This window comes from Paroedura picta, chromosome 3 (assembly GCF_049243985.1).
Source record: "Paroedura picta isolate Pp20150507F chromosome 3, Ppicta_v3.0, whole genome shotgun sequence".
NCBI lineage: Eukaryota > Metazoa > Chordata > Lepidosauria > Squamata > Gekkonidae > Paroedura > Paroedura picta.
This window is the reverse complement of record NC_135371.1, coordinates 138,803,918-138,819,076: the sequence shown is the minus strand read 5'-3', so window position 1 is coordinate 138,819,076 and position 15,159 is coordinate 138,803,918. Positions and strand designations below refer to the sequence as shown.

At 46.4% G+C, this 15,159-nt stretch overlaps 1 protein-coding gene across 9 annotated transcripts in view; it reads left to right on the top strand.

The window, feature by feature from the left end:
• Nucleotides 1–15,159, top strand: part of BAHCC1 (BAH domain and coiled-coil containing 1) — a 136,354-nt gene that overhangs the window by 109,097 nt on the left and 12,098 nt on the right. For 6 of the 9 annotated variants that reach the window (XM_077328257.1, XM_077328258.1, XM_077328259.1 and 3 more), the window contains exons 15-21: nt 4,325–4,439; nt 11,228–11,498; nt 12,554–12,739; nt 13,235–13,542; nt 13,777–13,878; nt 14,244–14,376; nt 14,892–15,006. In XM_077328257.1, the coding sequence (XP_077184372.1) occupies nt 4,325–4,439; nt 11,228–11,498; nt 12,554–12,739; nt 13,235–13,542; nt 13,777–13,878; nt 14,244–14,376; nt 14,892–15,006 (1,230 nt within the window). The remainder of the gene's footprint in view (nt 1–4,324; nt 4,440–11,227; nt 11,499–12,553; nt 12,740–13,234; nt 13,543–13,776; nt 13,879–14,243; nt 14,377–14,891; nt 15,007–15,159) is intronic. The other 3 variants (XM_077328261.1, XM_077328264.1, XM_077328262.1) reach the window with 2 other exon arrangements.

Here is a 15,159-nt window from a genome sequence, read left to right as displayed (position 1 = left end):
TAGAGGGAAGTGAAACAGAGGGTTTTAAATGTCTGCAAGCCATTTCAGCAATCCATTTTGCTCCCCACCACCACCAATTTAAAGTTGGAGGGAGACAAATTGATCTTGCCTGGCATTGTCCCCGAAAGCAGGAGTTCTGCCCCACTTGGACTGAGGCTGCCTTCCTTTGCTACTCAATTTAAACTGAGCTATAAGGAGGGCCAGTCATGGCAGTGGGAGCTGACAGCTCTGCCCCACTGGTGCTCTGCCCATCCATTTGCATCTCATTTTAAACTGAGCTATAATGGGAGGCAGCCCAGGATCAGCCATGGTGGTGGGGAACTCTCAGCTCCTGCAGCCCAGTTGATCCTGTTGTTTAAAAAATATATATCAGTTTTTTTTCTTGGGTCTATTGAACCCCAAAATGTCTAGGAATCTTCTTTCTACAGCATTCAAGCACATGCTTACCCAGTCAATAATGTAAGGGTGGTTGAAATCTCCCAGTATAATAACATTATATGCTTCAGTCACCTTCCTTGTTTCCTTCTCGGCCTCAAGGGTTTGGTCAGATGAGTAATAGTCCACCACTTCTAAGTATTCCCATCCATATCGCTTCTGTTGAGGAGTTAATTCCCCTGATGTTTCCTAACTTATTTGATTCTATGCCCTCTTTGATATACAATGCAACCCCTCCCTGTCCTCCCTATAGAGTTTAGACCCAGGAATAACTGTATCCCATAGATTTTCCCCATTCCACCATGTTTCTGAGAGACTTACTATATCTAAGGTTATTGAGCACCAAGCAGTCCAGCTCTCCCTTCTTGGCTCGGAGACTTGTAGCACTAGCATATAGATACCTATGATAGGATTCCCTCTCCAGTAACCCTTGCCTCAGCTCTTTAGTTTTCACATATGGCCCTTATTCACCATCCTGCCCTCACTCCCAAGTTCTGTTATGCTCTCAATTATGCAACCATCCCTTTGGACTTACTTGTTGCGAATCAGAGGCTCCCCAGCTCCTGTCAGCTTCCTTCCAGGATTAGTTTAAATGTTGCTCTGTCACCTTTTTGATATTAATCACCAGCAGCCTTTGTTCTGTTTTGGTTCAAATGAAGCCTGTCCCTTTTGTATAGTTTTAGCTTGTCCCAGAAAGTTCCCCAGGGCCTAACAAATCTAAACCATTCCTCCTGGTACCACTTTCTCATCTATGCATTGAGACCACTGATCTGTGCCTAACTAGCTGGCCTCACACATGGAACTGGTAGCATTTCTGAGAATGTTTTGAGGTCTTGGCCTTTAACTTCCTGCCTAGTACCCTAAATCTTTCCTCTAGGATCACGCATTTCCCACACAACTACATTTCTCAATAGCATTGGTGCCAACATGCACCATGACTTCTGACTTCTCCCCAGCACTGTCTATCAACATATCTTGACAGCATGTGATGTCCACAACCTTCACAACTGGCAGGCAAATCACCATGTGGTCAAAATGCCTGTCACATACTCCACTCTGTATATTACTAATGATTGAGTCACCCACCTCCCCCCAGCCCCCAGGGGTATCTTCAGCATGGTAGGATTTTGGCCCATTGCCCAAGGAAGGGGTCCCTTCTAAGGGACCACATTCCTCCTCCTCAGACTGATATCCTCTGACCTCAAGAATCTTACTCTCCACAACAGTAGAGGAGCTGTCAGCATGGGGAGTGGGAATGTTCTGATAGGTCCCTGAGGGTCTCTTCCCCAAACCTTTGTCTCTGCCTCAAGTTCTCCTGGTTGACAACCCTAGCATTAAGAGAACAAACCTTCTACCTGAGAGCCATGAGCTCCATGCAATAAGCACACACCCACAATTTTCCGCTGAATAGGTAGATTACACTCCTATCAATATCATGCTGAATATTTATGCAATCATCTCTTTGGCCTGACTTGTTGCAAATCAGAGGCACCCCAACTCCAGCTGGCTTTCCCACCAGGATTTAAAAGCTGTACACGTGGCACTCTCTGCAAATCACAGGTTAGCTCCTAGTCCCTTCTGGTTTTCTTCCTTCGTGACCTATTAGTGGTTTAAATGTATCTAAAGTTATGCAGGGTCCCCAGGCCTGATCCCTAATCTAAGAGCCACAGGCCAAAGCCCTTTGACGCTTGTCCTTTGGCTTCCGCCAAAGGTTCCCTCCTCTGACTAGGAGAAACCTTACAGTTTAGAGGCCAACAGCCCCCACCTCCAAAAAGCAACAGCAGAGGATAGGGCCTGTAATCAGCCCCAGGCAAACAATCTTTACTCAATGAGCAACAAACCAGACAAAAGACCCAAACAGACCCAGACAAAAACACCACTCTCCAGCAGGCTATAAGGACCCTCTTGCCCTCAAACTCTGTCCTCTCACAAAGCAACCTCAGTTAATGCTCCCCAGTTTAGGAAAGGCAAAACAAACAAACCCACTCACCTTCCCAGCAGCTCAGTTCTCTTCCACACCAACCCTCCCCCAAATTCTAAAAAGAGAAGAAAATTGTGATAGTATAATGCATGTCATTCAGTATTGTATATTTATTCCAATAGAGGACTATTGCAATGGGAGAACATTTAGTCCAGAATCATAGACTTTCTTATTGTTGAGACATGAACTTTCCTTGCATCTCCTAGCCTATTGGTACCTCTAAAACATATGAAATATCCACACACACCCCACACACACCTGTCTGCCAGAGCTGCACCCTCAGAGCAGAACGTGTGGCACTAAGACTGCTCCCTAAACGCATGTAACTCCCAAATTGCTATCATTCTAAGGCTGAGGAATCAAACTTCCTGGGCAGGCACTCCTCTGCCATTCCTCTGGCAGTTTCCTTGCAGATAAACATTTCTGACAAGCTGAGCTGGAAGAGGTGATAGTCCCAACCCCCACACCATAGCTTGTGAAATGAGGACTGTGGCAGAAATCGCAACTGTTCTGGAATGTGGCTGGAAGACATGAAAAATCCAGGAATGCTCCTCCATTTCCTAGAGCAGCCACAGGATGCATGGGAGGGAGGCAGGATGCCACCTTTCCCCCTCCTCCCTCATAACATAGGCACAGGAGTGCCTCTCCAATTCTGTGGTGCCGCTCCCACACCTGCCAGCTTGCAGAGACTCACAACATAAGATTAAAAGACAATAAAAATACAGTGAAACCTAAAAAACCCAAACCCTCTACCCAACCTCCTCATTGTACCAACCCCATTGTTCAATACACACGCACACCCCATAGCTGCCATATCTCCATATCCCCAGGGATGTTATTACTGTTGGACCCTCAGAGGAGAGGCAAGATCTTCCATTCTGCCTGGCCTCAACCGAATGCCTGGAAGAGCTCCATCTTGCAGGCCCTGTGAAACTTTGACAGTTCCCTCAGGGTCCTCAGCTCATTCTGCCAGGCAGGGCCCAGGGCCCAAAACACCCTGGCTGAGGCCAGGCGAATATTCTGCAGACTGCGAGCCTCCAGCCTGTTGGCAGTTGCATCGTGTGGCATAGAGCAGTGGTCCCCAACCTTTTTCAGGCTGGGGACCAGCGGCAGCAGGGAGGGCGATTGCCTGGCCTCGCATGCCACGCATGCATGGCCACGCACGCGAAATGCACATGCGCAGCCGTGCACGCGCAATACGCGTTCATGGCCCTGCTTCCCTCTCCCCCCCCCCACACACAGTAAGAAGCTTGACGGGCCACAAGCTTGCGGCCTGGAAAGTTTTTTACTGCGGGGGGGGCGGGGAGAGGGAGCCGTGGCCAGGTGCTTGGGGACCACCGGCATAGAGAGTTAGGCAGTCCCTCATGGATGCTAAGCATGATTGGTTGTGGCTAGTATTTGGATTGTAGACGATTCAAGAATATCACGATCGGAACACAGAGGCAGGCAATGGCAAACCACTTCTGAACATCTCTTGAAAACCCTATGGAGTCTCCATAAATCAACTGTGACTTGACTGCCAAAATAGTGTTTGTTTTATTCTCTATCTCTTCTTTCCTGGTGTATTTTTAAAAGGCACTTCTCTTGTCTACTGTATTTGGGCTTCCTGTGAGGTGTCTTCCTGCAGGCCCTTTAGTGATTGGCTATGTCTCCTGCAGCAACCATTTTATGGTTGTACCTATCACCCTGTGTCAGAATTCCCAAGGTGTCCACAGGCTCAAAAAGGCTGGGGACTGCTGCTCTAGTTTTTACTGAACATGTGTATAAGAATGCCTGTTATTCCAAAGGAAGATGTGTATTGCACTTAGTCATCAGCCTGTGGACTTCTCTCTGTTGTAGCTGTGGCAGTGAGCTGACTATCTTTCCACAGAGCTTTCTCCAAACTGAGCATCTCTCTCCCACTTACAGGTCAGTAAAGGCCAGCTTATCTCTGCTGTGTGCAGAACTACGGGCTGAAGGAGAACCCAAGAAGAAGAAAAAGAAAATATCAGAGACAGTTTATGGTGGCATTAAGAACTCTCAGGTGAGTCCAATGTTGGGGTTGCCTGACCTTGCCATCTTCTTTATCCTTTTAGTTCATCATCTATCTTCTGTGCAGTCTCATATGGGACTGTCTCACAGTCTGCTATCGAAGAAAGCTTTACAGCTAAGAGCCACCAGGGGGTGCTGTGTGTGGGAGCCGGAAGTTTGTTCCGGCCCAGGAACCATGTGCTTCCACACAGCAGTACTGCCACCCACCCCACCCCATTCCTTTTTTGCTGCCAAAGGAGAAGGTTGAATTGTGGAGTCTCTAGTCATTTGCTTTGTGAATAATTGCTTCCCAGGTTCACTGGAATGGTTTTGGCTTCTGAGTTCTAATAGCTCAAAAAGCTTTTTTCAAAAAAATCCATTTGTTGTGGGGCAATGATGACCCAAACCAGTGAGCATGACCTTCATCTATTCTATTTGGTTGAAGGACACAAAATTCCCACATGTAAAGCCTGCCAGTGCTTCAGCCCCAAATTCAAGGGAATAGGGCGTCAAAGCTGAAGTGTGAAAAGGCCCTCAGAGCTTCAGAGCCATCGAGCAAATCAACTCCAGAGACATCAATCCAACCCATATCTAGAAGAGTCGAACATTTCTACAGAATTAAGAAAGAGGCCTTTAACTATGTAATAATACATCCTCCACCATCTTCTTTGTTGATGGAGGAAACGCAACCTAAGGGTCATCAGGCTTACCATTCCGCTCCTACTGTCAGAGAGGGCAGAAAGCTAGATGCTCTAGAACAGAAATTAGGAGAGTATCATGGCTGGTTACCAGCCATTCTTGTGGGAGAGGATCTTGCTATTCCTGGATCTCCTACCCAAGAAAAAGTGGCTCCTTAAAACTCTCCAAGCAACAGATCAATGCAAGTATGAAGCCTAAAACTCTACAAGCAACATATCTGTGCCATGGTGTGTTTCGTTGTACTTAGATGCCACATATGGTTAAGGACAACAGCCTTACCTGTAGAAATCAAGCTCAAGATCAAGGACTTGCCTTTTGAGGGTTCAACACTTTTCTTGATGAGAACTGATGAGTCTTTGTCTTTAATTAATAAAATAAGCAGATGGCTAAATCATTGGGAGTGTCTCAACCAGGACCTTCCCAATTCAACCAGAGGTCATTTGTACAGCAGTCCTGGTACCCTTACTAGAAGGATTACTGATACTCCTTGGGGTTCCAGTATCCTACCTCTAAGCTATTCACCCTCATCAGAGTTATCAGAGGCACAAGGGGTCCTTTAGGCATAGGTCAGCCCACCAATTAGCCCCATCAAGAGTGGCAGCCTCAACTCAGAAATCTGCCTTCTGACTAATGCTGGGTTCAGCGCCTGGTAAGTTTGGTGACAGCAAACTCAGTTCTACTCTTCCTGGGAGGCTATTTCTTTTTTAAAAATGGCAACAAGAGCAGTCAGACAAGCCAACTGGTCTGGTTCAAAATACAAACTACTGCCACAAAAAATCGTGCCTAATCCAACAACCAAAAAAATTAGACAAAAAATTAAACAGCTGCCAAAGAATGAGAGAAACGAGAAAAGGAAGCAAGAGAGAGCAGTAAGTGAGAAAGGAGGAGAAAATAAAAATGAAGAGGGAAAGAAAGATACCATCTTGCAGGCCATGACCTACATGAGGGGTTTTCCATCATGGCTCAGCCCAGCCATCATCACCCTGCTAGACCCAACCTCGCCTTCCACCACTGGCCTTCGCTGCTGGCAAACCCAGGCCACCACTGGACTGTCTGATCTCCAAGAGAACCATCCTGGCTGGCTTAGCTCAGCACTAACTGCTGATCCAGGTGAGACTGGTAAGGCCCAAAAGATGCAGTGCTCATCTATGAGGGAGTGCAGAGCACTCCTGATCGCTTCTCAGCCTATAGCAAGGGCACAGATCTCTGCCTGAATACTTCAACGTGCAGTGTGGGAGCGATGCTCCACCTGTCCGCTTCAGCTGACAGTGCACCCCAATTGCTTGGACCACAAAAAATGTGTGAAGCTCTACTGAACCACTTTGATGTGTGGTGTGGGCACAGGGCTCCAGGCTCTGCCTGGACACTTTGACCCATGGCGAGGGCAGAGGTTTAGCCTGACTGTCCGCCACGTAATGAAGATGTGGGACTCTGCCCATCCACTTGACTCTTGCAATGAGGACAGAGAACAGTGGCCAGCCACTTGGACCGTGAGACGAGGATGGAGGATTCTGCCCAGCCACATGGCTCCTGCAGTCGGGGGGGGGGGGCGGGCTCTGCACAGCCACGTAGCTCCTGTTATGACATGAGAGACGCTGTACTATCGGCTTCCACAATGAGGGGTGGGAGCCCTGCCTGGCCACTTGGTTTCTGTGGCAGTGGGAGAGACTCTGCCTGGCGGCTGCTTGGCTCCTAAGGCATAGATGGGAGAACTTTGCAACTTCAGACCTGTGACGTGGGCATGTGACATTTCTTTGCCCTATTAGGCTGCTAGCTAATAATGGAGCAGGATTTCCACTGCTGACCTGGTCCCTACTAGATCACCCTTGACTGCACCAGGCTGCTCCAAACCACAATAAAAGCATCTTCTTGGCCTTGTCACTAGCCAATTGCACTACCAATTGTGCTAGACTACTGGTCTGAATTCCACTCTTTGATCTCCATAGCCCAACACCTATTAACAAGCACCACTACTAGCTGACCTGGCTTGTCACTAGCTACCACCAGTGCTAGCCACCAAGAGCCACTGCCACTACTATGAGAACTCAAACAATGGAAACCACCATGTGCCTAACACCAAGGCAAAGGATCTATCTAGCCTTCTAGAAATATGCTAAGAAACCTACCAACCTGCCCACCTAGAAAATTGATTTACAGGCCTGACAATCCAACTTGCAAGTCCCTACAAAAAATGAGGAGATCAGATGGAACTGGAGAAGACAGCCTTATAGTTTGAGTTAATTTGAGTTATTTGAAAGCTACCGTTAATATCTTTACTGTGTTGGAATTATTGGATGGTTGATGAGGGTGGAGAGAGAGAAATTGGCTGACAATTTATTGTTAGTGGTTACTGAGGGGAGGGAGAGAGAGAAGGGATGAGATAAAATATGGATGGTAGAGAGGCCAGCAAAGAACTGGGGATTCTTACCATTGGGGGATGGGGGGGGGTTCAGTGGTGGAAGAAGGTGGTTCAAATGAAGAAATAGGAGATATGGTTATGCTCGCACTCCTTCTAACCTTCATCCCATCCTGAAAGACAAGGATGGAGGGGCTAGGAAAAACAGCTTTTCTCTGACATTGGTTCTGTGTAGCACCAGATCCATAAATAACAAGACCATCAGCCTACAGAATTGGAGAGTTAGATCTATTTTGGACCCTAGAAATTAGATGTTTTTCTGTACATATCTAAGTTTTGCATGGTTTCTATTCATTATAATGTACAGTTATTAAAGAACTGTTACTTTATAAAGTAACTTGACTTGACGGATACTTATTTTCATGTCTCCATCCACCCTCAACTGTAAATGTCTACATTTTTCTGGTGGCAGCCCTGTGTTCCAATACACTGTCTTGCCATTTGGGTTGACCTTGGCTCCCATGGCATTTTCAAAATGTGTATCCCCAATGATTGCTCATAGTTGTTTACAAAACTGTCATATATTCCTGTATTTTGATGATTGGCTGTTGGTAGTGGACTCTAGGAACCAATTATCAAAGTGTTGTTCCGTCGTCTTGGAGACTGGTCATTGGCTGGGATTCATGGGGAATTGGGAAAAGTCCCATTTTGTCTCATCCCAGAGAGTGGAATTTATTGGAACCAGGTTGGACACTCTAGTGGGTAAGGGATTTTTGCCCTTCAACAGAGTACAAGCCATTACTAAATTGGTTAAGCAATTTACCATGAATCACTTCTAATCAGTTCAGAAGATCCTTTGCCTTTTAGGATATATGGCTTCTATTATACAGTTTTGCCCTTTGCCAGGTTACAGATGCAGCCCCTACAACTTTGATATCTGTAGGGCAGGTGTGCATGCTTTATGATGTAGATTTTTCCATTCCTAGACCTATTGTCCATTCCCTGGTATGGTGGCTCTCTCACCATAATTTATCCCAGGGCATTTCATTTGAAATCTGTGAATATGGGGTAGTTCTGACTACAAATGCTTCAGTCTTGGGATGGGGTACCCAGTGTGAGAGCTTGTCTGCATGGGGCATGTGCTCTGATAATGCAATGCAGTGTCATATTAATCTGCTTGAGTTGTGAGCAGTTTGGAATGCCCTTAGCAGTTACTCAGATACCCTATGGGATTAGTCCATACTTGTTCAGACAGACAATACTGTCACAAAGTTTTATTTTAAAAAAACAAGGGGGCACAAGTTTCAGCAGTCTACCCTAATTTGGGTCAAAGCATCGAAGCTCAATGCCCACATTCAAGCTATACGTATTCCCTCAGTCTCTGCTACTTATAACAGTAATAGAGAAAGCCAGGAAAGAAAGATCAAATATGAATTTGGTGGCTCCTTTTTGGCTCTGTTAGATTTGGTTTCCAATCCTTTTGGATTTTTCCCAGTTTCAGTGCCTGTCCTTGCCCAAATACTTGGATTTATTCAATGTCAGTCATAATGATCTAAACTGCCTCAGCCTGATGGTTTGGAGACTAGAAACAGAGATTTAATAGTCTCACAAGATATTAACAATGGACTTCTGCACTTGCACAAACCAAATACTAGATCTTATAATGTGTAAATGGAAGCAGTTCTCTCTTTGGTGCAGGGAGAGAGATTTCCCCAGAAGCTGCATTGTTGTGGGTTATATGTGAATATTTGCTACACTGGAGGAATAAGGGTTTGGTTTTTTCCATCATTAAAGATCTGTTTGGCCGCTATCTCCTCTTACCATATGGGGACTGAGGACAGTTTTCTCCCATCATTTTCTCCCATCTTTTGTCCAAAAGATGTCTGAAAGGTTTGTGTAATCTTTGTCTCCTTAGGGACTCATCAGTTCCCCAGTGGTCTCTTTCGGTTGTGCTAACACAGTTAGTGTATAAACCCTTTGAGCCTCTTGCCACATGTTCATTGACTGAACTTTCTAGGTATGTTTTCTAGAGGATGTTACATTAAGGTGACCAGAATGTCCCACTTTTGGAGGGACATCTGGGGGTACCTGGCAAATTGTACTTATGTTGAAATTAAAAATATATATATTACAATACTATTTTTGCGTTCTATGCGTTCTATGAAACTTTTTGTTGCTCCATAAAGACCAAATTTTTAATCAAGAACCTCCTCGGTCAATGGTGTCCTGCTTTACCAATGTCGAAATCTGGTCACCCTATGTTACATCAGCCCAAAGAGGCAGTGAGTTAGCAACCCTTCAGATGGACCCACCATTTCCGAAGTTTTTTCTTGAGAGAGTAGCTCTTTGGCCCAACCATAGATTTCTCTCTAAAGTAGTTTCTTAGTTTCACCTACCCAAGGATATTACTTTGCCTATTTTTCTCCCGGCATCAAGTTCAGAGAAGGAGCAACGCTTGCATTCCTTAGATGTTTGAAGGGCATTATTATTTTACCTTAAAAGAACACTAGAATTCTGTAGGGAGAGAGCTCTATTTGTATGTTTTGCTAGTCCTAATAGAAGCAAGAGGGCATCATCCCAAACTTTGTCAAGATGTATTATCTCTACTATTAAAGAATTCTATGCTTTAGCCCTGCCCATTCGATGCCCATTCAATGAGGGCTATATCATGCCCATTCGATGAGGGCTATGGCTTCTTCAGCAGCTTTCTTCGATGGAGCACTGCTGCAAAAGATTTGCCAAGATGCCACTTGGTTGTAAACAGACATGCTCGTGTGCCACTACACTCTAGATCTGCAGGCAAGGTGAGAAGCTTATTCATGTAGGTGAGCATGCCCTGTCTTCCTATTGAATAGCTGGTTAGAATCCCCATGTGGGACTGCACAGAAGATCGATGATGAAAACAGGGTTGCACTTACCAGTAACTGTTTTTCATCAAGGATCTTCTGTGTAGGCACATGTACCCTCCCTTCTGACCCACTGCATGCTCTCCTTTGGCAGCACCATAAGTACTGGGGGTGCTGCTGCTGTGCAGAGGCACGTGATCCCTGGGTGGGAACAAACTTCTGGTTCAGGCACGTAGAGCCCCCTGGAGGCTCTTAGCTGTAAAAACGTGTCCAGTGGCAGAACTGCTCATGTGCAGTCCCCATGTGTGCTTGTACAGAAGATACTCAAGGAACAACAGTTACAGGTAAGTACAACCCTGTTTTTTCCTGCAATTGATAAGGAAGCAGCCAAGGAAAAACGTATTCTGACCCAGCTATTAAAGTAGCTTGTTTTTAACCTGGAATATGCTGAGTCCATATATAAATGATAATGAATACTTTAATACTTTGGGAGGCTAGAGGGTATCTAATAATCATATTCAGACATCTAAAAGATTGCCATTAAAACTGATGTCAGTTGTTTGTTATCCCAGAAAGCAGAGATTTAAATTGAAGAAAAAATATGTGTAAATGAAATGGGGTGAGTGAGTGGGTGGCTTCCTTACAGAGCAGCTAAGATATGTTGCAGAACCTCCTTTTTGGGTGGTTTGTGATAAACATTTAACAGCCAATTTGAATAGAATGAATGCAACTTCAGCAATAGTGATGGTGGACCCAGATAAGATAGATTTCCTCAGCTTTTTCCAGTTCCCTTATTTTGATATGTGGATCAGGGATGGGTGGGCAGGAGCAACAGGGAAAGACCAAAGCATGTCAATGTCTATGCCTTTTCTGCCAGGAGTAATGTGTCTGCTTGTTCAGCAGGAGAAGGTGCGCTGCAAGAAGAGCAGTTCCCAAAGCAAACTGGCTTCCAGTGTGGTACACAAGGCCTCTCATCTGAAGCAGAAAGTCAAGAGCAAAGGCTTGCCTACAAGCATCGGTTCATTCTGTCGGAAAGAGCCTAACCCTGGGCCCCGGATCCCAAAGAAACTCTCTCGGACCAAGAGCTCCAAAGTCACACCTTCTGCAAAGTACCCACAGCAAGACCTGGATGTCTTGGAGGACAAACCAATCACAGGGAATGCTGATGCAGGTACAGATCTGGGCAGAGGAGAAGAATCTGTTGGGACACAGAAGCAAAGTTGATGCTGTATGTGAGCAGGTCCTGATAACATTGCAGTGGTTAGCTTGCATTCAAGCCCTGGGACTGCTGCTGTTGTATGCTGTGTACTTTGGACTATTTGCTGGCCACCCAAAATGGCAAAATCCTTCCACCTGAGCACTAAGAAAGGCAACCACAGTTAGATTCTCCCAAGCCATTTATGAGTCAGTCCATCCTCCAGCAAAAACTGGCATCTTCAGCTTTGGCCAGGAGCTTACAGCACAGTGTATTTCCTGTGCAGAGGAAACTGTGCAATTTAAAAATAACTGCACAGGACAGCCTCCGCCGGGGCCTATGTCTGTTCCCATTTGATTGCAGCCTTATGGGCTTCCCCTGGAGCTCCTGGAGCAGCTTATCAGGAAGTCAAGACTGAGACAGGAATTCCACTTCCACTCCTCAAAGCCAACAGAACAAAGACATATTGTCCAAAGGGCAAAAACCAGGATGTAGGAACTAATGGTTGAAGGGTCAGCACAGAGGGAGGCAGCAGCTCAGACAGGACAGATTCAAGTTGCTTTATTTGAGTGGGCTATTTTGTTTAAAAACTTTGGCCACCACTCTATCCCTGTTGGGGGAGGGGTTGGCTGCTACTTTCTTATATCTTGGTCCTTACCACAGTACTCCAAAGGTATAAAATGCCAGACCATGGATTGCTCTACATCATGGATTCACCATGATGCTCATAATGGAATGAGGGACAGGCAATGCAATACAAGGTCCCAAGTGAGACTGGAAGGTTTGGAAGGTGAAATATTTTGTGAACCACTGCCTAATAAACCCATGGTTTCCAGCTCACGTTGAAATGTGGTCTTCACAAATAACATGATGTTTGCTTCAGGGGTTCATGGGAATTGTAGTCCATGGACATCTGGAGGACCACAGGTTGACGACCCCTGATTTACAAGGCCAGGCTGAGTCTCCTCCCCATGCTGACGTGATCCTCTCCCTCCATCCATGAATTTCTCCCAATTCTTCTCTATTCACAGATGACAATCGCCACAGAGATTATGAGAGTGATGACGATGGTGGTGGTGATGACTTGACCAGTGACACTAGCTCCACCCTTCATGTGACAGTAAACCCTTCTGTGATTGGCCCCTCTCCTTCCTCAGTTGTTAAAATGGAAGCCAATCAGAAAGCAAAGAAGAAAAAGGAGAGACAGGGGTTACTAGGTAATGTTCCAAATGCACCCACATTGGTTGAGAGTTGGCCACAGAAACCTGACAGGAATAGATACAGTGAAAAAATCCAGCTTTTTAAGCTACTCTGGGAATAGTAAGGCTATGCCATGCCAAACTGCAGTCCCCAAACAGAAGAGGCCCTCAGGTGAGCCAGTGAGTTACTAATGAGAGTGGACATGATTAGGGAGGCCCAGGTACAAATTCCTACTGTGCCATTAAGTTCTCTGGGTGCCTTGCAACATTCTCTCAGCTTCTCTTATGGAGTTATTATGAGGATAAAATGGAGGAGGGGGAAATAATGTAAGCAACCCCGAGCTCCTTGGAGGAAGCTGCAGGATAAAAATACACTAAATAAGGGACTGCATGAAATATTATGGGCATGTGCTTACTACTGTTATATAGGCAATGACAGACAGAGCCCCTAGTTAAGACTTGCGTTCTCGTCTGTATCTTTCTACATTGAGGTAGTCTTCTGTATCCACACAGGACCCTGCAGAATCCCCAGCCCTGAGGGTCAAGTCAAAATCAAGCGCCGCCCTGTGAAATCGGACGTGGGGAGGTTAGAGAAGGTGCCGGTATGCCGAGCAGGATCTTGTGAGAGTTCCAACAAGAAGAGGCTGAAGGCCAAAGCCAAAGAGCTGCACTGTGGGCCTGGGACATCAGCCACCAGTGAGGGGCTCTACGCTGCCAGTCATGCTAGGTCATTCGCCGCCCGGGATGATGCAGGGAAACTTAGCAATGAACGCCTTAAGAAAGCCACCCGCAAGAGCAAAGTGCTGCAGTCAGCCCTCAGGGTAAGCTGGGACCATGGAATCCCTCTGGTGAAGAGGGATAGGCGAGATGCTGCTGCTACAGAAGGGTGTTTCTGCCAGTTAAGCTGGCCCTTGTGGGTGAGAGGCATTGAGAAAAGATGGGTCTTTACAGCACTGTGCTAGGAAGGGCCTCTGTAGTCCAGGGTGAATTGTGCTGGCTGACTTCCTCTTTCTCCTTCCCTCCCTCCCTCCCTCCCTCCCCCACCCCTTTGACAGAGAAAGAACGGGGCTTTGGCACTCTCACCTCGCAATGCAAAGGCCATTTTGAGCAAAGGCAAGAAACTGGCAAAAGTCAAGAGCAAAGTTGTCAGCAAGCAGGTAGGATTTTTATTTTGCAGAGTAGGGCTTGAGTATCTTGGCACCAGCTGCCATGCTTAAAAAAGCAGAAGTTTTATGGATATATAACCACAGGAAGTGGAAGAGCTGAAGGCTCCAGTGCTCTTGTTACTGCTGAGTATCTGCTTTGTTGGTATCGTTTCCTGAGTGAGGCAGGGAGGAGCTAAGAAGGCAAATTAACTCTCCCCTATTCATTCAGCCCTCCTCCTCCAACAAGGGACAGACTTTGGACTTGGGAGACCCTTGTTCAGTCCTTTCTCATCTTGGGCAAGTGCCTGTTTGTCATCTAGCTGTGTAGGGGCACACTATGTGAATTAGAAGACATGGTTTTGATTCCTTCCCCACAGTGCAAAGGCCGGGCTGTCAGTCGGCTGATGGAGAGCTTTGCCATGGAGGACCACTTTGAGTTTGATGATAACAGCAGCTTCTCTGAAGTGGAGGAAGTGCCATCCCTTGGTACAGAGCAAAGCATGACCATGAGTAAGTATGTTATTTATTTATTTGGCATTTGGTGGGGGATCTGGGGCTAGAAAGACTCACCACATGGCTTAATGGTCAGGAGCCAGGACAGAAAGCACACAGGAGCAGGAGAAGGCATACTGGCAGAGATCATGCAGGTGTTGCTAAAGCTAAATCTGATGTCATGGTCAGTTTAGGGATACATGGCAGGGATGGTGCCATGGGGTGGAAGAGGCTGAGGATTCCACAGTGTGGTGGAGCCCAAACCTTCTGGGTTAATTGTTGGTTGGACTTCAGTCTCCTAATACGGGTGAGGCTGAGGAAACCTACCTCGGAGCTTCCAAGGGGCTGTAGTACCGAAGGCTACTGTAAACCATGGGTAAGCCTCTGAGAATGATTCAAGCTTAGAACTGGTGCTCTTAGATAACTTTAGAGTTTGCATGTTTCAAACAACGTGTTTTGAGAACTTTGCTAGCATAAAGAAGCAAAGGGAAACCGTGAGCTGTGGGGTTCATATCCTGGCCTTATGGTTGCAGCCCAGCCATGCAACATCCACAAAGAGGATCTCCAGGACGGACTGCGTGTGCTCATCCCCAAGGAGGACAGCTTGCTCTATGCTGGTAGTGTGAAGAGTCTGCAGCCACCAGACATGTAAGGACCCGGCTTTTCAAGCACAAAGGCAGGCAAGGGATGTAGGCAGGGAGGGCAATTCCTTCTGAGGGCAAATGACAGCACTACTGTCCTCTAATGCCATTATTTAGGAGATGGGGTGGTTCCTTTTCTCGTGCATACCCTGCACCTCTC